The sequence below is a fragment of the Corvus hawaiiensis genome, chromosome 3, assembly GCF_020740725.1.
Source record: "Corvus hawaiiensis isolate bCorHaw1 chromosome 3, bCorHaw1.pri.cur, whole genome shotgun sequence".
In the NCBI taxonomy this organism is placed as follows: domain Eukaryota; kingdom Metazoa; phylum Chordata; class Aves; order Passeriformes; family Corvidae; genus Corvus; species Corvus hawaiiensis.
In genome coordinates this window covers 53219491-53247141 of record NC_063215.1, presented here as the reverse complement: position 1 = coordinate 53247141, position 27651 = coordinate 53219491, and the positions used below count along the sequence as shown (strand labels likewise).

Below are 27651 nucleotides of genomic sequence, written 5' to 3'. Positions count from 1 at the left end.
GGAGGTCTGCTATCTGCTTGTGAAATTTGTTCTAAGCTAAGCACTTTTCATTGACTTAGTCATGGCTTTTTATGTGTTAAAAATCTTCTGCACTAACGTATGATACTGACTGTGGGTTTAAACTGAGAGAAGCAACCTATCAATTTCTGAATCCAAGTTAAATTTAATTTTTAATGAAATAGAGTTTATTTGTTTTATCTTAACTTTTTTATTTGTGTTTTAACAGAGTCTGTGCACTTAACATGCTGGAGGTCTTGGGACTTTCTGCCAATCTTAGTACCAGCATATTAAGTCTACTTAGTACTCTTCATGTCCAGCAGCAGGGAACAAGGATTCCAGCAGATGCTCGGGGCATGCTAACTGAGAAAATGCATAGAAGGTGAAGAAATTTTAGTTTAATATTATACAGATATAAATTTCAACATGTTTCTTTTCTGCACCAGGTCTCCTACTGTGTCAGTTCACCCAGACTGAAAGAATGTCAATTTGAAGCTTACACTGAAGTGTAATACTGTATGAAAGTTTTTAAGAAAAGTTAAATGAGAATAAAAATTATTTGACAAAGAATAAAGAACATGGTCAACTCATTGCTTTTCCACTTAGTAATATGCTTGCCCAGGACAATCTGGAAAAGTCTGCTCCAAAAGGACTTATCACAGGCCTTCTCATACTTTTTTTTGTTGCACCCTTGGATGAAGTTATTTATTCTCACGACATCATTTTGCAGCAGAAAGATTTCTGCATTTCAGTTCCTTAATTCCATCCTTCTGTCTAAGACAGCTTCTCTATTGTCTCATAATTCTTGTATTACATGCAAATCATATATAAGTGTATTGCTCACCTTTCCCCTCCCCTGGCTCTTTTTCTCTGTCCCATTTTCTCCATTAATTGTATTAATTACATAATTCTAGCTTCATGTATCTGGGCATTGGGGATTTTAGAGGCTCTGGGAATTTATGGCCAAAGCTCCCTCACTGGGAATTTGAGACCAGGTTTGCAGCCATGCCAGTACCATTCTATCATATAGTTTCAGAACCTTTTTTAACTTTTTATCCTAGCTCATTCCTATACAGTTTCTTGCTATTTCCCACTTCCAATGCAGTGTAGGTTTTTTCAACACAAAATCCTTAAACTTTATTGCTTTTTTCTTTTTTTATTTCCTATAGCAATCTTATGTTGTCTCCTCTGTTTCCACAAAAATATCTCCCTTTTAAACCCCACTGTCCTTTCCAGTCTAGGCAATATTTTCCAGCCAAAATCATCTTCCTGGCTGAGAAATCTGAAATTATTTTATCCTGTTTGATCTGTTTCCAGAGTCTCTTTCCCTTTTGCATCACATGCTATCTCCTGAAACTGGGTTCCCAGCCTAGCACATCCTAACTTAATTTTAATGATTTTATATATTGATTTCTGCCTTGTTTGTTCTTTTCTGATCCATTGCTAGGCCTCCCCCTCATGAGCTGCACTCTGACTTTTGCTGCCCTTTCTGCTGCCCTTTCTGCTACCTTTTATATCACAGTTGTAATCCTTACCATTTTCTCAGTTTAGACTACTGCCCTGTCAAGGTTGGATCAGATTCACCCCTCCCAAGTTAATGACTTCACTGCTTCCATAGTTACTGAAGAGGTAACTAAGCTCTTCCTATACTTTACTCTGAAAGGTAAAATGCACCAAGCAATTACACTGTACCTTTTCAAAGAGAAGAGTATCAAATGCCAGGATGTTTACCAGGCTTGAGTATAGCAATTGGCACTGATTTTGGTCCTGGTTCTCCTCCTATTTTCTCAGGCATGCAGTCACTGTGACTGATGTTTCAAACACTGTAAATGCCCTGGCCCTTACAGGCTGGTGGATACCAGGCAGTGGGCTACGAGATGGAGGAAGATAAGAGCTATCATCACCACCCAGAAAGAAAACTGGCCCCAATTTACCCTCTGCACGGAGGCTCATTCCAGCTAGCACTGTTTCTCTAATAAGTACCGTAGGCTGAGGTGGGATAGCAGCTTATTCCAAACACATTACTGTGTACACAACCTATATGGCACCACAGAAATAATCAGCTGCACTGCGTTCACAACTCACATGAGTAATGATCAAGGCCATGATCTCTCATCAACACTGATCTTTTTAAGAAAGGAAAAAAAAATAATGGTCCTCATATATAATAGACTGATAGAATTTATCTGACTACCTACAGCTTCATAAAAGAGGAGGAAGGCAAATGTTAACCTTATGGCAATAGTAGAAGACAGCAGTAACTTTAACTCACCTTTTCATGGATTTGGGAGAGAGGTCCTTTTCTATATCCTTTGCAGGAGTATTGTAGGAGTCCGCATTGCATTCACTGTCATCATCGTATTCATGGTCAAGCAGTGTTCTTGCCCATGTCCCCATGTCATAGGGGGGCAGCATTCCTCCAAACTCTGAAGGCAGGATCTCGGGGTGGATGAGCTGATGCAGGCTGTTGAGGTTGTTACCATGCAGGAATATCTATATGTATGCATGCAGGTAAAAACACAGGTGTATCACCAAAAATCATCAAAGCCCAAATGAGACCATCATCAGGAGAATTTTGTAGAATTTCAATATTTTGGTTGTTTTGGGCTAACAGAGGTGCAGAGGAAGGCACATGTCACCTCTGCGTTAAGCATGGTCACACCATGTTCATAAATCTCCAAAGTGATTAAAGTATAAATAACTTAAAATGTTGGCAGGGAAAGGGACTTAAGGAGGGCAAGAACTGATGTCTGGTAGCTAGATGGACAGAATATTAGATAGACAGACAGCCTTGTTAATCTCTTGTTAACTGACCTCCCTAATTCTGTGAATTAAAGTAAGTGAATTAAATTAAGATTATAATTAATAAATAAAAAAAATATTCACCATATGCAACAAGGAATATATATTGACTGTCAGCATCCAGCCATGAGTTCTATAAATAAGATAAATTGTGCAGTGCAATGATAACAGTGCTGGAAATATTTTCTTCCTTAATCTAGTGATAGCAGTAACTGCCATTTATACTTGACAATACCTGAAGTAAGTAATAACAGTAAAATAATCCCTGTGACAACACTGAATAGTTGATGGGAATAGTTGATGGACTATTTGATATTTACCATCAATGTTTTGGTAGACTGACATTCATACACATTTACATATCTGTATATTAGTATGACATATATATGAATACTTGTATTTATGTTTAACTTTATTGTTTCCCCTCAGAGATCCTTAACATTCCACTTCACCTTGCAGGGACCCCTCTGAGCAGCTATACCCTTAGCATGATTTATCAAGAGTTAAATTCAAAAGGCAGAAAGACACAGACTAAATATATGCTTGTCTTTTATTGCTTATATTAGACCATCTTCCCAGTCAGCTGTGGAGACAGAAAAGTTAATGTGACCATGGAAAACCAGTGATTTTCTTTCATCTCAGAAAGGAACTTGTCCTTTTGTGAAAGAACATTTATTAATGGTGAAAGTAATTTGCTTTATGGTGCCTTTATAGCTGAGTGTTTTACTTCTTAGCAGTTGTTTTTATATATGGCTAGTACTACATTTATCTGAATATAACTATCAGTTGCAAATCTACCTGACAAATTTTAAAAATACATAATAATTCAGGATAAAAAAACCCCAGATAAATAATAAGCCTAATGAAAAAAATCTAAAGAGAATTCTGTGGGGTTTAGGTTTTTTTTCCCCCAATTGTTTGTTCTGCATCCAATACTTTAAATCTGATTTAAATTTTATGTGCTGGCCATAACTTTCACATTTTGACACTAAGTTTAGAATTGTAAATCAATATTTAACTACCTGACTACTTTTTATAGGTATTTGGTATTGACAAAAAACAGTTGTAAAAAGTCAGCATTTCTGAAAATATATGCCATTGATTCAGGTGTCGAAATAAAAATTTAGATGGTTACTGATAAGCCTCCATGTTCAACTGCCTTGTCACTCATTTTTAATGCTGTAACACTCCTATGAGCTGCACTTTACTCCCTTGTTATGCATACCCAGCACTTGAGTTGAAAAGGCCTCAGACATATCTGGCACTACAATGTTCTTCGCAGAAGCTGCAGTCAACAGAGTGCAACTGAATCCTGCAAAATGGGGCTTCATTTGCATATTCATAACAGATATTGCATAAAAGGCTTTGTGATCTATAGTTCAAAATCTGTAAATACCAGAGGCCTCTCAAGCATAATCTGTCAGTGAAAAACAGCTACACACCAAGGATCATTGTGGCCTTGCAGACTGTGTTAGAGGAGAGAAAATACAGAGCTGCTTAGAGAGCTGGTTCCACAAAAAAATGTAATCATGTTCTTTGTAGTGCCTTTGTACATGATGTTGATTGTGTTTTCCTGGATGACAAAGTTCCTGTTACAGAAATAATCATTCTATAAGCTATCACCACCAAGCTCTAATTTGCTCCAAGCAGTGCTCCAAGCACTGATGCAAGTGGTACAAATTCAGCAACATCTTGGAGGCTGCTCATGCTTATGCACAGATGCATGCACACAAATTCCCTTTTATTGGCTTTCATTCAAATTAGTATTTGCAAACTAATACTACTAGATGCCAGCTGGGTATTTTAGTTTGTGCTAATCTCAAGGAAATCACACTAGGAAAGGACTTTGTACTCACTAACTCTGTTTTTAAAATAAAGACATAAATCATTTTAACAGAAATTAAATAGAATGGAATTGAATACAACCTTAATAGAAACTGTAATGTGGCAATATTTTTTATATAACCCCCAGGAGCAAACATATGCTTACATTTTAAAATACATTTAAGCACACTGCTTGACTGTGTCCTTAAAGGATAATGTTGTAAAAGTTTCTAAAACAGCTGAAGGTACCTTTTACCACACAGATATATTTAAACATTTTCCACCAATAGCAAGCTGATATCTCATGTTGATCTACTTTATTAGACTATGATGCATCTGCTGACGGCAACTGGCAGGAAATGGACAATTAAAAAGAAGAATACCCTTTTTCGTGTCTTCTCCTTTAGAAAGGGCCGGATGACTGTGTAGAGGGCATGGATATACCACGGCTGATTGACGAAATGTATTCCTCCAAACCGAGCTGGAAAGCTGTCCTGTGTGTCACAAAACAAATACATACAATTTGAGCTGACTCTTAACATATGTAGGACATGCATCAAATACCTTATTTTTTTCTCTGAACGCCTTTATCTTAATAATAAACCTTTAACAAGAAGAAAGATTATTCCAAACTGTGTTCTCTCAATTGGATTCCAACCTTCCACACCAAGGAGTAACACAGCTTGGACAGAGTAAGTGTGGAGGAAGTGTGCTGAGATAGCTACATTATTCAAATAAAGGCATGGCATTTCTAACCTCCAGAAATGCTTTAAACATTTATGATTTGCCCATAATCCATTTATACAATGTATTTTTCTCTTTTCCACTTCTATGGATTTTATTCATTTTTAATAGTAACGATCTCAACTCTTCCAGTGACATTGAAGAGCACTAAAAATGTCCCTCGTCTCCACCTTAAAAAGAAAGTGTAAATCTAAACTACTATTCAAAATGTCTCCAATATTATCCATATTTCATAAAACTGAGACTGCATTAAAGATTATGCATAAACTGTTATGCAATATCCATGACAGTAATTCTTGTCACATAGTCAGAGACCTTCTGGGAACTTAAATGTAAGGACAGCATATCTGTATTGAAGCAGTGGCTTTTCTTTTTTACTTGCTGAAAATCACAAGGGGCAGATAACTCACTAGGAAAAGATTCTGATATGCATTTTCAATTTCTAAGTCGAGAGAATATGCCAGAGGGTTTGGCAGTTTGAGGAGGGCAGCCACTCTGTCCTGGAATACAATTGCCAAATTCCTTGTGTGTCCTCATTTTGTCTTTGCCTGGTTGATCATATGCACAAACAATGCAATAAGCCGTCTCCTACATTGCCCAGAGTTATACCATTGAGGAAGGAGGAAAGAAGTGTAAACAGGTGCAGTATATGCATGCTCCCTTTTTTTAATGGCTTATGTCAGAACCTTCTCAGTGAATTTTCTCTTAATTATACACACTTATTAAATTATTGGCTTTCATTTGAAGCTTAATTCAACAGGTGACACAGCATAGGCAGCCACTCAGATCAAAACCAGGTTCCTCACAGCAGCAGCAGCTCCCATCTGACCATACAGGTAACAAACAAGGACATCCTTTCCAGCTATACCTCCTTCTCTTCCTCCTCTCTTTCTCCTCCTATGTGGATGCAATAAAGGCAGCTTCAGGTCTGTGCCAGTGGGATCATAGGCTCAAAAGGAGGCAATTAAATGGTCTGACAGGGTGCATTGTGCAAATAGACCTATTTTGCCTCCTCTGGAGACAAGAGAGGAGGCCGTAGAGAAACATACAGCAGCCTAGATGTAATCTGCAAAGCACCACTTGAAGCATAGGGTCATACAGCACACACCAACAAAATGCCCAAGAAAAAAATTATAAACTATTCAAGCCAAACAAGAACTGTCACAAAAGGAAGGCAGAAACTGCAGGAAGGAAATCTTTCATTAAATGTTTCCACATAGAGATATACTTTGCAAAAGTGAAACTGCATGCATATTCACAGAACCTCTTTAGTTCTGCAAATGTGTTCAGACCTGTGGGAATAATGAAGTACAAATTGCTTACTCCTCTCCAAGGATCCATTCACATCCTGTCAAGTACGCCTAACCCGCAGGCTCTTTACAGCAAGGTACCTCTGACCTTCAAATTGTAACAACTTGCTGGATTTTCCATCAAGGAGGCAGTACCTTGACAATAGTTTACAGGAAGGATGACTACAACACACACTGCTCACATCTGGCTGGCCAGAGCACAACAGTCAATGCAATCAATGGTCTGTTTTGCAGCTTTTCTCCAGAAACTTTTGATTAACAGCAGCTTTGCAATAAGACAATCCTATTGAAAGATTGCTGCAGAAGCCTCATTTTGCTAAAGGCCCAACTCCTGTAAGCATTAACTAAATATTGAACAGGATGGTTGATAATTCGACGCATAATACACCCTGTTCAGTACTGTAGATCCCCAAACACCATTTCGAGGACACAACTATGAGTAAATTATGTTTGTATCACAGTGAACCAAAAAATCCATTAGGAAGGATAAATCACTGGATGACACCTTAACCTTTAGTTACAGAATTTACAATTTGTCTACAGAAGGTTGTGTTTATTTGGATTATTGTGGCCAGCTCTCCAGCAAAGGAATCCAGGGCTCCATGCTGCATACCATGCACAAAAGAGCACGCACTTAGAGCTCCAGAAATCTCAGCGGAGCTGAGAGTCACACAGAAACTGAGGACAATTTGTGAATAAGAATATCTCAATAGGCATGAATAGAATATCTCAAACTGACGTACAAACACAGATTCAGAGCAGAGTGCCATAGGCATTTGTATTCTAATGTGGCCTCAGAATGCTCTGTGTCTTTTTAAAGATATAAAATTTCCAGCAGACAAAAGGATTATCCTTAAAAAGTACCATTCTGACAAGTATACTCTCTTCTCCTGCATCTTGGAAACCATTTACATGGAGGATCATGAATATATTGGGAACAATCCTCAAATAGAAGATGCCACTTGATCTTAAAAGCCAGTTTGCCTCAGTGTTTTTCAGAAATTCTGAATACATTTTCTGGAACTAAAGAAGTTGGGTATTTCTCAGTTTCTGGAACTGAACTGCAGTGCCCAGATTCAGAAGCACTTCCTAAGGTGTAATTAGGACCCCTCAAAATTTGTGCCAAAAAAAAAAAAAAAGGTGATTTGGTCAGAATGATCCTGCATTCTACACAGTACTTAGACTAGTATTCAAAAGCTGCTGAAAGTAGATCCAAAAGCAAATCCCTAAAGCACCTGCTGAAGAAAATAAAAAAGCAGAATAAGCAACTACATCTGCTGGAGAAGCAGGTGTCAGAAGGTTGTCTTGCTCTTCTCAGATGTATCTGACTTCCACGTGGGGATTTGCCAGACAGATGGTCATCCTACACAAACAGCAGGTAGGAATTTCTTTCAAATCACTGATTCTTCTGGGGTTTTATGCAGATTAGGTTACAAGCACAGTGGCAGTCACAACTGCCTCTGCAGACATACTGTACTTCAACAGACGAGCCTGTAACCCATGAATCACATGAATTCTAAGTAAATGGAATCTCTTGCCAGAAAACAGTAAGAGATGGAGATCAGCTGTAAAGTGAGCTGTGCTTCTGACTGGAAAAGTAATAAATCTGATGGGGTATTACCAAACCACAAAAAAGAACTAATTATGTATACAGTGGGTGGATTTTTCATCCCATTCACTGTAACCTCTGTTTCAGCAGTGGAACACAACTTTTGCATGTTTCTGATGAGCACAGTTTGGGACACGGCCATGCCATAGACAAAGGCAAGCAGGTAGTTACTATCAGAGCCCACAGTTCCTGTGACACGAGGCTTGCAAGTGACAACAGTAGGCTGCCAAGGAAGAGGCATGCCCCCATGCTGCTGTCTGGAGGACTGGGGGACTACCAGTGCATGGCCAGCACTGCAGAACGATCCCAAGCAAACTCCCTCACTTAGTTTCCATCTCCTGTGATACATGGTTCTGTGGACTCACAGCACAGCAATTTTACCTCTCTGCCAAACATAATTTATACAAACTATCTTTACAAGCTTTCTCTCCAAGGACCCAGCTGCTGTTGCCTGCTACCACCCTTGGCACATACTAAGAAGCCAGGTTTCTACTTGCCAGACATAAAATTCCACCCAGTGCTGGGCTCAGCCATCACCTAAGCCAGCTCTCAGGGTTTCACAGAGGGTGCCCTGCTCCACTTTGGCCAGCAGGAGCTCTTACAGCACAGGTAGTAACAAGAAAAACAGTATATGACATTTTCAACAGTACCTAAGAAAGAAAAGTGTCAAATTCCTACTGAAAACCACTGTGAGTCTTCTTAGTGGTGTCAGGACTGTCATCATAGAAATAATAAAAATGACCCACCTTTTTCGTCTTTACCAAGTGAAAAAATCAAAGAACTTCTTAAAGCCCATAGCATTTTCTTCTTCTTGAGTATCGTGTCTACACTTAAACCTCTGAAGATTACTTTTAATGAAGTAGCCCTCCTAGCTGAGCTCAGTACTGTCATCAAATTTGTTTGCACAGCTTTTAGAAGTGTAGTCTTAGAAACTGCTGAGACCACTGTGTGCCCAAAGGTGCCTTGGCAGCCCATTCTCATCAGAGCCTTACAAGTATGCTGCTCATCTCCTGCAAACAGACTGTCTGGACACACCTTGCCACACACTAACACCAAGAGAGTTCTTGGGCACATGTTGCTCTGGGGTTATTTTTGAGGGTTTGCTGTCCTTACGTGCAGTGAAACTGTTTTCGCAGACAGTCTAGAGACATCCTTCAAAGGACAGTCTGGACAAACATAATGAATACACTCACACACTTCACTTAAGGCTGCACTTGAGTGCTCTGATGAATTCAGGCTGTAGCATCTGCAGACAACAAGAGGTTACAAAGTCAAAACTGCAACAGCTGTACCTTCCTAACAAAAACTGCAAGTTCAAAGAAAGCATACAAAACTATTAATTTCTTAAATGTGACTTAAGACTTGTTCCTGAAGATAATACATTATTTCTCCTTTAGCTTTTCCAAAAAAGTCAAGCACTTTAGGGAGAAAAAAAAAATATGATGAACAAAAATAGTATCTTTATAATGGAAAGCTCCACTAGAAAGAAACTGAAACATTCTGTCTGCTACAAAATGCAGCATGACTAAACAACTAAGCTTAATTTTTATCATTTTTAAGACAGTCTTCTTTAAAGAGAAGACTATAGAAAATCATGGAAAGAGAAGGCTCTGACTAGAAGGAATAGTTCACTTCCTTAGTACTCCAAGAGCTGAACTACCAGAGGAACCAAGAATCACTGCCATCCACATCAGGAAAGGACACCCATCTTGCTACCAAACTGTTAACTTTCACTGAAGGTAGGAAAGAACAAGGCATTCCTAATACCAAACTTCCTGCCAGCATCCATCCGTGACACGAGTAATTGCAACGCCTCAAAACAAACAAACTTGTGTGTCAAAACTGATCACTCATGCTCAAGACATGACTGGAACCAGTGGTGAGGATTGGATGATTAAAAGACTGGAAAGTGAATCTGTAGCATCTAAAAGAATTTGGGTTGTTTTTTTTACGAAAACAGATGCTAAACACACTAGGGAGAATAAATAACAGGTGAGGAAAGAACCTTTCAAAACAAAGGACAATGTCGACACCCAAACAAAGAAGAGAAACCAGACCAGGAGCACAACTAGACTGGAAGCTGGTAGACAGCTTTGAATCACCAAACATGCAGCAAGACTGGCAGGGAATAAGCACCCTAACTCATTATGAGAAAATTAGTAAATTCTGAAGAAACTAAGCTTCAGGTTGTCCAACAACAGGAGACTTTAAGGTTCAGATCCAAAAAAAGAAATCTCAGGTGGTGAAATTTTGCTTGATCCCTGGAACAGCTGCACAAGTGATTTCCCTCTGTAAGACTAAAGAAGAGAACTGTTGTTGTCTCCTAGTCTCAGCTTTTCATTTTTATTAGACAATGTTGAACCATTTCTAAGACAAACAAAAAGTGCCCAAATAAATTTTTGTTACTGTGTTCAACCAAAAGCACAGTACCTAAAGGCAAATTAACATCATTCAGTGACATTCCCACAAAATAAGATTTAATTATCTAGAACTGGATGTTGTCATTTTGCTAAGAAGCTTCCAGTGAAGCAATTTGACTTTTGGCAGTCCTTTTCATTTCTATTGGTCATTTTATCTTACAGCTCATATAGAAATATGTTAAGTTGAATGAAATGAGAAGAGAGATGGTATCCATCCAGTGACAATATTGCTTTTTTTATTGAAGTATCTGTTTTAATTTCAAATAGTCTTCCATCTTTCATTTCAATATGCTACTCATAAAAATTCTATATTGTTTAAATTAATTAGGTGGGATTTAAAAGCCATTTGACCATATGTGTCTGCATGTTTATATATAAATATAATAAAATTTAAAACCTACATAGATTTTGTGCTTTCACTATTTGGATAAAGGGATTATATCACTCTCAATTTTTAATTAGGTGGGCTTGATAAAGAAAGTATTTTGTCTAAAACCTCAATTTTAATTTGAAATTACTTTATGTCTTTGAAAATTAATTTCAATAGGTTTTGACCTGATTTTTTTTTTTTTTTTTTTAAGTTTTAATTAGAAATTGTGGAATTCTTTTAGCAATTCTTCATTTTGACAGGGACTTGGGGTTTTGGACATTGGTTCTTGGCCCATTGGTTTAGTTTAAACCTTGAAAATAAAGGCTTTAATTTTAAAGAAGAAATAAAAAATGCTGTTTTCCAAGGACAATACTGTTTTCAACTATCAACACTGACTCTTTTCTAACTCTTAATTTGGAATGTGAGATATTAAAAAGGGGGAAAAGAACCCAAAACTTTTTGCAGCCTGATGCTATTTTCCAAATCAGCCAAGCCAGAAAAACAGTAAGAACAATGGTAGAAGTAGGTTCTTCCATTCTGTTTTCTACCCTGTGATGAAAATCATTCTTTACAATATGCAATTATCAGATGGTGATTTCTTCTATGGAAATTCCCATAGGGAAAAAAAAAAGTCTGTTTTCCAGGCAGCTTGTGAATGTCTTATTAGATTAAGATTACAGACAAAAAGAAAAAAACACTATACTGCTAACTGCTGTGCATAAATACAGTAACAATGCTTTCATAATACTGGTGGAATAAAAATAATGTGGAAAATTACTGTTCAAAAATGATTCCATACTCAGTTCCTGAAGGCAGAAGTCTTTGGCCAGGGACTGCCTAGCAAGAGCTGAAATGCCACACCAGCACCTCAGCTGGTACCACCCTCGTCCTGAAGTCATCCTCTTTTAGTCAGTGAGACTGTCCAAACAGCCCTTGGTCTCTGCCAAACTGTTGACCACAGGATTACTGTCAGGATGCTTTTCGTCACGCAGAAAGCTTCCCATGGGCCTGAGGTAGTTTCAAGGAGGAGCATCAGTAGCTATCAGATACCACCCCCTTCCTTGTACCTGATGACTTCCAAATATGAGTAGGCTAAACAGCACGTGGGAAGGAAGGGGAATTTTCAGATAATGTTAAGACAAGGATTGAAAGAAACGAGGCAAGGCAGAAACCATAGAAAGAAGGTAAAAGTGAGGAGCAGAAGAGATTAAATTAAAAAGTAATTCAGGGAGAGGCATCAAGAAATTACTATGATGCACAAGAGAAAAACATACTCATCTTGTTCCCTCTCTAGCCCCTTTTCAAAATTTTCACAGGAAGGTAGAGAAAGAGAAATACAAAGTATTCCTGCGTGGAAGACCCATGTTTTACAGTCACATGCCAAGACTCATTTTGCAGACCTAAACTCAAATAAAGTAAATAAATACCAAATCTTACGCCTTCCATATAATTTCGTATATCATCCCAGCTGACAATCTCCTAGAACCAGACCCAGCCTAAGGATTTTCAGTTCAGGATTGGCTTCTGCCAAAATCTGCAAGAAACTACTCTGAGCCTGTCCAGGCAATAGGGTGCACAGGTCTGCAGGTGGATAAGGTGAACAAAGACCCTGCACAGAGGCAAAAATGCATGTTTTCAAATAGCATTGCATAGCTATGCAGTGCCAGTAAGTTACTGAGTTGAAAGATACCATTTCTCCTACCATAATATTCACTTTTTCTCCCCTGAAATTGGAGAACTTCTAAACTGGTGCCTACAATTTTATTATCCAAAGCTCCTCCAAAAACGCAACTCTCAGTTTCAGACAAGATGAATTAAAATTGGATTAGCCCTTTGTAAGTTTCAATTTACAACAATAAAATAAACTGAAAGCCATAGTGTTTCAAGAGTTATTTCATGAGCCATATGTTTCCTCATACTATGAGGAATCAATCTCCATCACTGCAGTAAGCACTAAGAGTCGTAATCATTTGAGCTGTCCAATTTTAATCTGTCACTCCATGCAAATGACAGTCCTGAGAATTGAACTGAACTGTAAAATTGGAGGGATAGTGATTTAAGAAAAATCAGCTGAGGGCAGACACTGAGATCTAGAGTGCAGCACAATTAAGCTTTAAATTACTGTGGAAATTGAATAACTGACTTGAGATCCATTAATAAGTATTATATTTTATTAAGAGTAGAGGTATCATGAACTATGCAGTATACATAGTTTCAAGAAGTCAGTTCCCCACAGGACAAATCTATTTCCAGTTCCAAATAGTGTTCAAATGTCTTTCTCATAGTACAGAATAAAGATTTATTTCAGACTTTCAGCTTTAAAGAAAGCCTCAGTTCGAACTGCTCAGCTACTTTATCTTTAGAAAGATACTTGAAAAGATATGATTGCCTACATGCTAACTCCACTTCAGCTTCCCTCTTCTTCTGCACTCCTGAACGACTGCTGGTGGTACACACATGCAAAATGTGCCTGGGAGTCCAGGGAACTTGAATATTGTTTGAGGGAGAACTGTCATTCAAGTTATTACTCTAGAGGACCACAAATCACTGCTGTTGAATTCTAACTTCAGACATCAGCCCCCTGTCTTTGCAAAGCCATATAAGCATGGGTGTCTCTGTGCTGGCTTCTATGGAGGAAAACTTCCAGTAAAAACAGAGATTAGCAAAACTGGGAAAATAAATAGTTACATGTTTTATCATACATATCTAGGACAAGGCTAATGTGTTTGCTGTGCTATCAGGATATGCCAGTAATGACAAAATGTGATGGTAGGATCTCTCCTAAAATCACACCTTGGAAACTCTTGAAAATTCATATGCAAGCAGTTGGGAGATCAAAATCAGAAATGCAGATGTCTTCTTGCTAAAATAAAAGTGGAACCCATGTGAATGTATTCTCAGCAAAAGAAAACAACAGTAGCCCCAGTTCACATCACATGGATACCCACAGAGAAAAGAACTCAACTCTGAAACTGTCTGGAATGTGGGCTTTCCGGTACGAAGCAGACAAAGACACACTGGACACAGTCCAGCAAAGGGCCAGGAAGATGACTCAGGGATTGGAGCATCTCTCATAAGGACAGAGACTGAGAGAGCAGAGAATATCCAGCATGGAGGAGAGAAAACTCAGGGGAATCTCAGCAATGTACATGAAGACCTGAAGGGAGGGTGTAAGACGCTGGAGCCAGGCTCTTTTCAGTGTTGCCCAGTGATAGGACCAGAGGCCATGGGAACGAACTGAAACACAGAAGGGTCCACCTGAACATAAGGAAACAATATAAGAGCACACAGTTCTAAACAAGTCAGACACTGATGAAAAATATAAAATCACTGAGGTTAAATAGTCTTTTTACCTAGTATTTTTCAAATCACTTACCAAAGTTGTGCTATATTTGAAATTCATCACCAGCAAAAGTAACCAGTGTGATGATAGACTTCTCAAAGTCAATTAAAAACTGAATTGCAGATAAATGCTAATATTTACCCTATGTAAAGTACTCAAGCTTCTTGGCTTGCCCGAGGTCACTCATCTTCACAAGTGACTGTCGAAAATGTGCTCAGCTTACTCCACCTAAATGCAGGCTTACCTTACCTGCAAACCCTGACATTTCATGCATCACTTTCTCTGAACCAGGACTGCAAAACACAGCCACTGCCAAGCTGTCTGCACAACATTGAACAAGTTCAGTTTCCAAAGGCTGGGAATGAGCTGTCTCCCCAGTTCTGGCACCCACCAGTGAGTCCAGCTTTTCAGAAATGTCACAGGGCAACACAGAGAGCTCACAGACCAGGGAAAGCAACAGTCAAATTAACTCCATTCATTAATGAAACCTCTAGGAAAGAAGTTCAATTTCCATTTTGAAACTGACAATTTGCTGTTCTGCTCTTAGCTCTACCAACATCTGAAAGTATGTCTTTTTCTAAATATAGCATTATTTACAAAGATATTGTTTTTGCATAAGTAACATCTTCCGATGTTTGTAACTAGAGATTGCAAAATGTTTATTGCTCTGCTGCTAAAACCATATTCAAATTGTAGCATCTTAACTCCAATGCAATATACTACAACAGCGTGGCCTATTTTTTACAGGAAGCATAAGAATATGTGCAAAAAGACCCTCCTTCCCTCTCCTTCCATTCTACTTTTCTGATTTGGCCACATTCCGATTTGCAATCCTCCTCTACAGCGCGGCTTAAATTTTCTGCTTTCCTCTACTACTGTCACTCTGGTGCTAGTGCTTCATGCTAATCAGAGAATTAAATCCCCAGAACAGGGATGATGGCTTATGGTATGCATGAGTGGACTTAATGGAAAGCAGAGACACCCTGCTGGCTGACTCTTACTTCCCATCCATTAGTACCACACAAGCCGTGCTATCCAGCACACCCATGCTACTAGTCCCACAACCACGGAGCCCTCACCCACTTGTCATTCATGCCACAGCTGTAAAGGCCCCTGCTGTGACCACCGTGTGTACCTCAGAAGGAGGCTGGAAATACAAAACTCCTCATTTCAGTGAGAGTATCAATGAACATTAAACCTTAAACAAGCTTCTACCTCCTCTTAACTGAACAGTCAAAGAGTCATTCCTCAACAACACAGGACAAGCTGAAATAAAATCACAGCCAATGCTAATATGAGCAGACATGGCCTCTTCCAACCTATCCATTCACAAACGGGTGCTGTTGTTGAGACCATGTCACAAAGCTCTTGCACCTGTACAAAAAAATAGTTTATGCAAGCAAAATCTTCTGTTAGGTATTAACAGGTGTGGGGTCACATCAAGAGGCAGATACAGACTCAGAATGTACCACATTTTCTAGACGTAAGATATTTTCAATTGCCAACAAACAGAACTGCATTGAAATCTAAAAGGTACATGGCAAACAGAGTGCATGTGTGTCTGTGTCTGTGTATAAAAATCCTTATGCCTCAAACATCAAAATAATCTCTTAAAAATTATTAAAATGGATAATTTGTCCATTTCCAGTAGTCTATTCACTTTAAATTAACATAGATTTAAGAGCTCAGGCTAACAGCATAGGACAAAAAAGGCATTTCCTATCTAGGAACCAGAATCAGTTCTTTGTGCCCTACTGGTAGATCAATTATGTATTAGAGCTGCAGCTGCTTGACTTTTAATCCACATTAGTGCACAAACCTTGAGCAAATTTGGTGCTACCATATTAAAAAGGAAAAGCACTAGAATAAGTTATACATAAACAAAAAGGAAAACAGATCAAGCAAGAGACCAATTAATCAGTCAGATGCTGGCAATAAGGGGATGGGCTGCCTACTGCCAGAACATAGGGAAATAAGAAACACACAGATAAATCATCTAAATTTTCTTAAATGTAATTAAATCCAAGCTGGAATAACCATAAGATCATTTTTAACATGTTTCTTTGTTAACCTAATTTTTGGCAATTCAGACAAAGAAATTTGCAGATGTGTATATATGTGTACAGTACAGTACTACAGACCTACAATACCTGTTCTCATCCTGAATAAACAACACTTCCAGCCACATTCTAGATATCAGACACCAGCTGTATGCTTAGCCATTTAAAGATCCTGGCTGTGTATTTACTGAAATAGATCATTTAAAGCAGTACTCCAGTCAGCTCTGCTCATTTTGGAGCCTGGCTGATAAATCTTCACACGTAGCCGAAGCATTAAAAGTCTTCCATTTTCTGAGCCCAAATTCCTGCATCATCGTATCCACTACAGTCTTTCAGCACTAAAATTAAAAGCAGAATGAATATTTAAGTGTTCTGTGACAAGAATGCAGCAGCTAAATCTGTCAGTATATGAAAAAGCAAAGGCTACCTTAGAATTTGAGTTCAGTGGATGGAGGGAGGGAAGGAAGGTAGATGTAAAAAAAAAAAAGCAGGGGGGAAATTATCACAGAATGCTTGCTAGCTATTGCTACTGCCCTAGGAGCTGTACTTTGAGTGCTCTAAGCTTCCATTTCCTTACAAAGACAATGTTATTTGGTTAAAATATTTTTTTCCTACACTGCACAACAGTCTCTCCTGGAGACAGGAACAGATACAGCCTGGAGGTAAATGGGGATGTGAGGTGTCTGAATACTCCACTCAACACTGGCAGCTTTCCCAAAATTAAATACTTCTGTTTTGACCCATTTGATACTTTTCAAATAAAAAAATCTCTAGAAGGGAGACATTTCACATAAACATTTTCTTTTTGTCTTTATGGAAAATTTGTGATTCTTCTTAGCAGGGATGTAGAGTCATAGGTTATAATGTTTCTGTTTAATTTTGTAAAAGAACTATATAGTGCCTTTGTTTTTGTGGATAAGAATGCAGCCTCTTGGAGCTATTCTAACAGATTTCATTCTGTTACTTGCTACGATCATATACAACACAAGCTCATATCAGGATAAGAAACTGAATTTCATGCAGATCTGATATGGAGAGTTATGTGGTGATATAAATCACAGACAAGCACAATCCTGTGTGTCCCAAGACACCCTCAGTATTGAAACAGATTGCTTTGTTATTTTAAGCTGTTACACTGCTGCAAATTTCATCACCCAGTCCTGTGACTGTGACAGATCTCACCTGCAAAGTGAGACCATGCAGAGTAACCTCCAGGTGGAACCCAAAGTGATGTCCAGTGGTTGTTGGCACTTCAGTAATTGGTTCCTCTCCTCTCTGGCTCAACTCTGCCCCAGAGTTCCAGCACAACTGAACAGTTGGTGTGCTCATGGAAGGTGCCAAGTTTCAGCAGGAAAAAAGCAACAAAGGGTCTTGACCACTTCTGGTTGTATAAAGTCCCATGGTGCCATTATGGATGGAGAAGCATTAACCTCAATGACTTGGTGAAATAACAACTTGAGGAATCTCATTCTGTCTATCTAAACCCTCTCTATACTTTCAGCTGACTCCAGCATTTTTACAGCAACATTCAACTGCCTCAAAGTGTCGTCAGGAACTGGAAAACACCAGACGTGACAACTTATCCGATGCAAGATGTGACCGTCTCATCACTACAAATGTTATTAGAGTTAATAGCAAGTGGGTCTGATGAGCTCAACTAACTCTGTGACATTCCAGTCCTGCTACACCAGCCTGCAGGGGTGAGTGCAAAGCTCTCCAAGGCAATGCTCTTCACATACAGCTCACCCACTTGAACTCACTGTGGGCCTGCACTAATCTGATTCTATCGGGTGTACTCCATTTCTGACTGCAGAGACAGGCCTTTCCCTAACAAAATGTACCATAAGAAATACCAAAATACACAAAATAACATTCTGCAAAATATCAAGCAGCATCTACACTGCACAATTAACAGCATCCAGAAACATTCATGGAGGAGAAACTCAATTATCTATACTGTGAAAGTGTAAGTCATAGCCACCGTCCCTCTCCCAAACAATTTGGAAGGTAAACAGAAATCAAGCACCACTTCCAAAATGACCTTTGAATGCAGCAATCTGCTTAGGCTAACAAAAATAATAATAGTCAGGACATAGCCACTGCAGCAGAAGGGAGCAGCCCTGGGCATGTCTGTTTTATTAGTACACAGTTACGGTCTCTTAGAGGTGTTCTCCACTGACAGCTGCCCAGTATAAACCAGCAAGAAACTCAGGAAAACATGAAGCAATTTTAAATTATTGCACCTCATACAAAACAAATATATTCACTTTCAAATGTCAGCCATGGATTTTTAAAATTCTATTCATTACACAGATTAAACCTTTTAAATACCATTAATTAAACAGAGTGGCTACTCAAGCACTATGAGGGCTATTGTGTAAATACATGTTCAGGAGTCCTGAGAGATGTTTGTGTCCACTACAGTGACCTCTACTGAAAAGTTTTTTTTACAAAAATTAGTATCACACAAATGGTTCTGTTCATACCACCTCCATTGAAATTTTTATTGTCCTCATTCTGTATAGTCTGAAATGGTGACTAGAAATGGCTGCTAGATACAAGTAATTCTCCATGCAAAATATGCATCATTCTTTCTTTCTTAGCCATCAGGTCATCAGCATCCCAGTTCCTTTTCAACAGCACTGAGCAATGTACTGCCATTTCTATTTAAGGTAAGTTATAATTAATTAATTAATTAAGTTCAGTCCGTATTCGCATTAACTCAGCAGGCAACTCAAAGGTTTCAACCAAGAACCATGGGATCAGTAACAACATTCGGTACATGGGGTAAGTAAGGGAAGACAGCACAGATCTGAGTATCAGTCACAAGTGAAGGACACACCAGAGCTCACTGATCAGCAGATCTGGTGAGAGAATGCATGGGTTTTGGAGAACCAAAGCTACAGTAACATAACTGCCTCTGAGGAGCTGCACTCTGCATCAGGTGAGAATCAAGTCCAGTCTGAGTACACAACTAATAAAGCCAAAGTAAATAAAATCCACATGCAGGGTTGTAAAACGTTGATGATAACAACTATTTCTGATAGTCTTAAAGAGTAACTCATCTGGGCTATGTCATTCTCCTTTTTCAAAACAACGTACCTGTCTGAAAACAGTTCTCCACTAATGAGTATCTACTGAATGCTTTTTCTGTGTAAGAGGCTTCATAAGCATATAATAAAAACAACTTATTCCTTATTATCAGCAGGGTGAACAGCACGACCCCAGTGGGAACAGGAGCTGGGCTAACAGACAAGCTGAATTCATAGTAAATAAAAAAATTTCATCAAGACTTTTGCATGGTTTTGCATTTCACAGAGAAAAAAAATTTATTTACAAGCATTTTATGCTTTTGAAATAAAACTCTCCTTCATTCTGTTGGTTTTCTCTGATACTAACATAAATATAGATGTAGATGTGTTTGCAAAAAAATTAATTATCTTTTCTACAACACTATTGTTAAACAAGTGCTGACAGATTAATGTAACTCAGCATCAGTGCAAAGACCTTACTATGTGTATTCCAATAGAGCACAAAGTTTCTAAAATAGAAGCATTGTTGCATGATCAGCAGGTTGTATATAGTTTTGTATAGTCCACACAAGTTATGATTCTTCCCTGATCCATACCAATCAAACTGGCATGTGCTTTTCAGCACTACACAAAGCAATAACAAGTACAGATGCTATTTTCTATCAAAGCATGTGCACAAGTATGTGCATCACCTACAATTGCTGCAGATGAAAAGCATTCCCAGCAACGATCATACTGCATTGCCCTGGACATGGCTCCCAGCCAGGTAGGGAAGATATTTTCCCTTCAAATGAGAGATCTGAAATAATGCCTGAAGCAAGAATCAAACCAGAAGTCAAAATTTTGAAATTCAAGCAAGTAACTCTCTGTCCAACCTGGCAGGCCTAGCTTTGTTTAAATCCACATCAAATTGACACCAACTCTGATGATCTCCATGGACAGGCGACCGCTGCCAACTCTCCAAAGCTGCAGGGCTTTGGAAGCGTAGGAGGCTGCACCAGAGCTTGCAGGAGCATGAAGATGGGCACAGAGAAAAAAGAGAAAATATAAAGACACAGAAAGACACCAGCATCATGGATGGGAAAGTTTGGACCTCCTGCACTGAACACCTTGTCTAGCTCAAGAGGAAATAGGGTTTGGTGAAAGTCATCTGTACACTCACTGCAGGTAACCACCGAGCCTCTTCTGCAAGCATGGAGAGCAGCATTCATTACTTTAAATGTGTTAACTGGAAATCTGATTGTTAAAACTAATTAAAGATATTTAAAAGCTGGGTTTGACTCACTGTTATGTAACACTAAGGGAAATTAGATCTATTTTAGGACTCCAAAAATGAGGGCAAAGAGAATGGCACACGCAAACATGAGCCTCTATCCCCAAGCCCCACTTCCCAGCCTGGACGTCTCTCAGACTCAACAAACTCACCTGTTACCTGGGAAACAGCATGGAAATTTGACTTTCCAGCCCCAACTCCTCTAATTCTATGCCTGATGATATTTTCTTGCAGTGACAGCTCCTACTTTCACCCCTCCTGCTCCTTCTCGTTAATATATAAATGCATTATAGTATATTTCATTCTAAAATAACTTGCTGTTCATCCCATTTCTATTTTACAGCCAATGCTCAAGAAACAGGATGCCCCCAGTTGCAGCATTATCCATCCTCTCTGCCTTCTCCCCAGTCTCCCTAGTCCATACCAACTGTTCTCCCCAGGTTTCAATGCTGTGGGTCACCTTTCACCATCCCACAGACTTCAGTGCTTATTCCTTGCTCACTTCACACGGAACATCATCCCTAGAGAACTCTGTTTTCATAGGAGCATTTCAGTGTCATTCCTGTGCCAATATGCACATAACCTCAACTTGTGTCTTCCACTGCCAAGCCTCACCTGTCATTACTATTTGTCTGAAAGCTGACTAACAGCACTAAGCTCAAATTCATTCAGTTTTTATTTTCTCTAGTGTTGCAGCGATCCTCATGAAGCACTCAGCCAGCAAACTCACAGCCCTGGGTTTGTCTGTAAAAGCCTGTTCTCCTCCAACACCACAGCTTCTTCTGCAAGACCAACACTTACCACATCTTTCCACATACAATGCTGTGGGAAACCTGACCCAGTTATCTTTAATACCCTACTGCCACATTTTGTGCTGCCTGAAAGTTATTCTAAGGGCTGGGAGTTTTTTTAATCCATATGGGTTTGATGAGCCCAGGGCTGTGAATTTCAGCCCATGTTGAAAGGATCAAACCCAAGAGAGAAAAGACAGGAACACATCACCCACCTAATAAAAGCAAAAGGGAAACCAGGCTGACACTATTTCGCTGACCAGAATTGTGATCTATGTGAATCCTGACTGAATTCCCTTCTACATTTTTATCGTGTGTTGAAAAGAAAATCAAGGTTCTGAACACGGCAGGATAAGAGAAGCTAGCAACACCTGGCCCAATATGATGCACTAATAGCAAAAACATTCATTTTGAAACCATCTGCTTTGAAGCAAAACATGTCTCCTGCAATACAGTATGTGAGTCAAAGCAGATTATGCCCGGGGTTCACTGCAGAACATGGAACAAAGCAAGTTATCCCAAACCAACCCTGCCATCAGACCACAACTGATGCAAGGTCGAGAATGGCAAATAAAAAGCAGAACAGCATGCCAGGGCTCCACTCGCTCCATCCGGCCTTACCTCAGGAGAGGGACAGATGGTGCCAGTGACTCAGAAGAACGCCAAAAGGCTCTCATCTCACAGCAATAACCTACATCCCCGCCCTGTGACAGTCTGTCATCCGAGCAAATGGTATTTTTCAAGGACATAAGTGTGAACTCGGTGCTGGTAGGAAAACATGACAGAGTGCTCTCGCAGACAACCTCTCTTTTTGTGACCTGGGCAAAGATAATTCTATTCTGCAGTTTCATCTGTGTGGTCCTCTGTGTGAGAAGGCAGGGCCTTGGTTAATAATGCCTGGCAACATAAATTACAGCTTAGTGTACTTCTTCTGACTAATTTTAAATTGTCAAAAACCTTTCCAGGAATAAAAAGCATCAGGGAAAGCATAAAAGATTTGTGAGCAAGACTTCATAACCTTAAAGGAAATCAATCCCAACTTTAAAATCTGTAAAAAAAACCCACAAAAAAAACCAGATCCTCCAGATTCTGCTTTTCTATTTTCTGGTTTATTTTCAATTATTGTATTTGCAAAATAGAACAAAGCAGTTGTTGGTCTGTTCCCTGCCTCTTTAATTTTTTTTTTCCGTTTTCAAAGTGCAAAATTATGGCTTCCCATTTCTACTTTAGGAAAAAAATTGCTATTGGACTCCTTTACCCCAAAAGCAGGCAACTGAGAGAACAAACACAGGGAAGCACTGGCACAACATCTGGGCCCATACAGGAGGCAGGACTGATTTAGGACAAACAGAGTGGGGACAGATAGACCAAGACCTTGGCAGACCAAGACCTGGGCAGAAACGAACTCCTGTGCCAGTAACAGCTCCTGTGATGGCATTCTTAGAGACACAATGCTGTAATGACATAAGCACATTAAGCTTCATGGGGAAGAATAATTTTCTCCTATTAGACAAAATAGCACAGAATGAGACAGTTACATATTGGCCCAAACTGCCACTCTGGGGAGCCGTTCCACAGCAAAAGCTTTATACTGCACCTTTATGTCCCTTACAACACAGGTACTTCTACTCTTCCAGTCTCAGCCCAGTACACATAACACTTGGGGGCTTGTCAGTAACAACTCAGTTTCTATTTGCCCTCCCAACTCAGAGTTGTTTCTCAAAAGACCCATCCTGATTTACATGGGCCCCAAAGTACTCTTCCCTCTGTCCCATTCCTTTTTCCCCATGAGTCAGTCTGAGTGTGAGTTCACACATCACCTCTGTTCTGCTAGCTCACACGGAGATCTCTCCAGTGCCCCTCTGTACAGTAACTTAAACTTGCAGATTGTTGCTCTAAGAAATGTCCAGCTAAAGCCCAGTGTAGCAAGAAAGAGATCCTAAACTTGCCAGCCTTACCTCCATTCTCAAACCTTGCACATGACAGAGCTGAGTCATTCATCATATTCAGGCCCTGTCATATTCCATTTCAGCTGCTCGCAAGCCCCACACATCTCACCCCTGTTTACATTCTGCAAATTCTCCTTGCATGGTGTTGCTTAGACAGTAGAGGTGGCTGAGAGTGTGCTCACCAATGCAGCAAATTCTCTTTTTTTTCAAAAACACAGAAGTGTGCCTTTCCTGTTTTTCAGGGAAGACATCAGTGCTGCAGATGCATGTTTTTTCATCTCAGTCCTCATGTCTGCTTTCCTAGCCTGTGATTTAATGAGAGATTAAAGACTAGCTTATGAACGTTCACCACGGCAACTGCTGATGTCATTGGGAACTGGATTCCCAGTCGGGGCTTAAAGAAAGATGAAGACCATATTGATAATTGACAATATTTCTGACATTATTCATCTAGCTAATTAAGCCACAACTCCACGCCACTACATAAGCTCAAAACTGAATGAACAGAAGATGTAGTACCATTAATATACTTAGCTATTGGTGTTAAAGAAATTTAGCCCACAGATATTAACTGTTCGTGGAAGGTGTAGATTATTTACTCCTTTCTTATGAAGCAGCAGAAAAACAGAATTATTCATGCATCTACTTCATGATGCCATGCCTTTAATTATGCTTCTGAAAAAAAAGTATGTGCATTTTTCCTCAAAAAGTGAATCTAAGTGTTGCATCCCACATGCCGCAAAATGAAACAAGATTTTTATTCATTTAATTGCAAGCACATTCAAGCATTGAAGCAAAGGAGACACATTGACAGCCTGGACAGCTTTGCCTGTAATCATTGCCATGTTTGCCATCAATCAGAGAAGAAGTAAAACTTTTGTCTATGTAAAAACACAAGAGCAAAAAGCACATTCAAAGTAACCAAAGAGTACATCTGTTTCCCCTCTGACTCCTTCTGAAACAAGTCACTGCTGAAATGCCTTCATGGTAGTTTGTTGCTTGCTTCATCCTCCTACAGCAGCCCAAAAGCAATGTACTGATGGTCAGTCAGCCCATAGCATGGAAATACACCCAGTAAAGGAGAATATCTGCCACAAAACCATAATTTTCAGAGATGGCAAGTAGGGGGCTGCTCAGGATTTAGCAGATTTCATGAGGAAAACATGAAATTAGAGGAGGAAGCTAAGGTCCATTACACAGATTTAAGAAACACTAGCAATGAGTACAAACAGTTATGCTTTACATATCTACTGTGGTCACAAGTATTTTGATGACAGGAAGGAGAATGGAGGTAGACAGACCATCTTCTCCCTGCATTTAAGTGAAAGCCATGAGACCTGGAACTGTGCCCGAGTGCTGGACACACAGCCAAGAGGCTCTGCAGTTCTGCTACACAGTGTGGCTGCCATCCTCATTACAAAAAAAAGGGTGAGGTTGTCAAGGGGGAGATCTTAAAAGAAGACATTTACAGTCCACATATGAAACTAAATCCACCAAGAAGATTTAATGGGACAAGAGGATGAAGAAAAAAATACATAGTAAGGCTCACCTTGCATGAAAGATGCTGCTTTGACTTAATTCCTACATTTTAAAGCAAGAACACACATGGTCCAAGATGTTCCCCTGGATCTTCAAATAAATTCATTCTTAACTGGCTTTCACGCAGCTGCCTTTAAAGGCTTGTGTGCTACTTTCATTTGATACTGCATTGATTTTCTCTGAAGTTTCCTCCTACCATGGCTACCCTGATCAATTAGTGTGCTATAAATAGAGCAGTCAGATTCCTTTCACTGGTCTCATTAAATTGCACTCCTGCTGAATTTCTGTGGAGAGCAGAACTGGATCATACTGATAGCAATAGTATGAAGATGTCCTAGGGTTTTTCAGAGACAATCAATTGCTCAATATTCCTAACAAAATGCCTTGAAAAGCGTGACCCAATGGATCCCAACTAATGCCCAAAACATATGTCAAACCTTGCTTGCAATTCTGCATCTCTAAACCCCTGAAAGATAAAGGATGAGAAAATAAGTGGTTAAGAGGCTCAGACAGCTTCTCACTGATACATAATCCCTCATCAATCACAACTATTTAACTGCATCCCCTCATAATGGAAACATGTTGCTGGAGGTATGCAGTTAACCCCTATAATTCTTCTGGAAAGTGAATTAAGAATTTGAGGAAGAACACAGTCTCAAAGCACACTTGGTGCCTGTCAAAGTCACCATGTAATGTGACTCACTGACTAAAACTGGAGGGGAATGATAATATCTGGTGTTATTATATAGGTTAGTTATTGCAGATGTGTGACAGCTAAGATTTCAAAAATGTTAATCTTTATTTTCTAATGGTACATCAGTATAGCTTTAAAAATTTTTATTTTAGAGATGACATTTTACTCAATGAGATTGATAACAGCCATAAAATAGGAAATGGAATTGTTTACTTTGAAACATTTCAAAATCTACATTGAAGGGCAGCTTATATGTCTGTCTTCACCCTGCCCTTTCATAACTTATGCTTTCATAACTATCCCATCTTCTCCTAAAATCCTTAGTGTTCTCTTTTCTCCTCTGTTAAGCACTATCCTTCAAAATCTTTTTCATCTTCCTCTCAAAATGAATCTACATTTTCACCATATACTCTTCCACAGGTTGAAAATTGCTACTGCAAAGCCCGGGTTTATAACTGCACTTGAACTACTGAATGTATCCAGTGTTTCTACATGGACTCACTACGTCTGGAGAATAATCCATGGGGTTTCTGCATAAAGACCGGAAAGATCCATTGCAGATTTCAGAGGACTGACTGTACCTTGCAAAGACTTTCTGAGGAAAATGCTGGAGGACTACCAGTACTTGATGATTTGCACTGGCTTCTTTATACTTTGCACGGTGGCCTTCAGCCAGAAGATGCAGTGCTCTAAATTATACTTGCAGTCAAATAGTTTAGCAAGAGATGAAGGCACATCCCAACAAACTCAGAAGCTTTTCTAGGTAATAAGGCACATTCAGTGCAGTGTCAGGTAAGAATTAATGAAAACCACAGTTGAAACACACCTTTAGGGAGGCCCTCCCCTGAGTCACAGTAGAATCACTTTCTCCTTCCAGAAAACGTTTTCAGTGGTGGAAGTGGCCAAGGGTTGAAGACCAGTTCTTATCAGAAAGGAAGCCCTACCCCAAAAGATTCTAACAGCTACAACGATTCTTGAGAACCAACTAAAAAGATCAGGAAAATAACATATACATTTGAAAACACAACCTTTAATCACCAATTAAATATTGCATTTTCCAATGACACCGTGTGATTTTAGGGTCAGTCCTATAAAATATGGGAGAAGAATACATATTTCATAGTCAAAACCTAAACTGTGAGGGGCAACATAAAATGCAACCCAAAAGAACAAGCAAGCACCTCGGCATAGCTGAGCTGGGGGAGATGCAGACACGAGGCTTTCTCACTATCAGGTGCTGGAGTGAAATTCTTTTTTTTTGATTGAATGTAAATTTATTTTCCTCAGAAAGGGTGGTATGTTCAGCCACCTCGGACTTCAGTTCATATCCATGTTTGGATACTCATTATGTGTAAACAAAATGTTACTACTCAATCCTTTTCATTACAGAAAACTCTGGAAAAGATTGCAAGCACTCTTGTCATATTCCATATAATAATAGATGTTTTTCAAGAACTTATTCTGATCTTTGCAAAATATGCAGCAAAAGACTGCAGAAATGCTTTTTGGGGGAGGGAGCTTTTTTTTTAAAGTATATTATCCACACTGGAGTATGAGATTTTAGAAACAATAAATACTTAAGTTTTTTCTTCAGAAATATAATTTTCTTCATTTGTTATATATCTAAACTTTCAGCTCCTGACCTACTTTAAATCACCAGCAAAGTATCACTTATTTAAAACAGTTATGCCTATTAAAATGTACAAAAATTGAATTGTCTTAATTGTTTCATGATTAGGAAACCTGAGATGAGAGAAACCATCACCAGCCATATAATTTCACATTTTTATGGTGCTTCCCCCAGAGATGTTTCCCACAGTTGTTTTTAAACATTAGCAAATTATGACAGCAGTGTTCTTCCTGCACAGCAATCACTTACAACCAAAGTTAAAAT

General features: G+C 39.1%; 1 protein-coding gene across 1 annotated transcript in view; it reads right to left on the bottom strand.

Moving 5' to 3' along the window:
- Positions 1-27651, bottom strand: part of CLVS2 (clavesin 2) — a 56489-nt gene that overhangs the window by 10741 nt on the left and 18097 nt on the right. The window contains exons 3-4 of the mRNA XM_048297462.1: positions 5007-5117; positions 2270-2490 (exon numbers count right to left, since the gene is read on the bottom strand). Coding sequence (XP_048153419.1) covers positions 2270-2490; positions 5007-5117 — 332 coding nt within the window. The remainder of the gene's footprint in view (positions 1-2269; positions 2491-5006; positions 5118-27651) is intronic.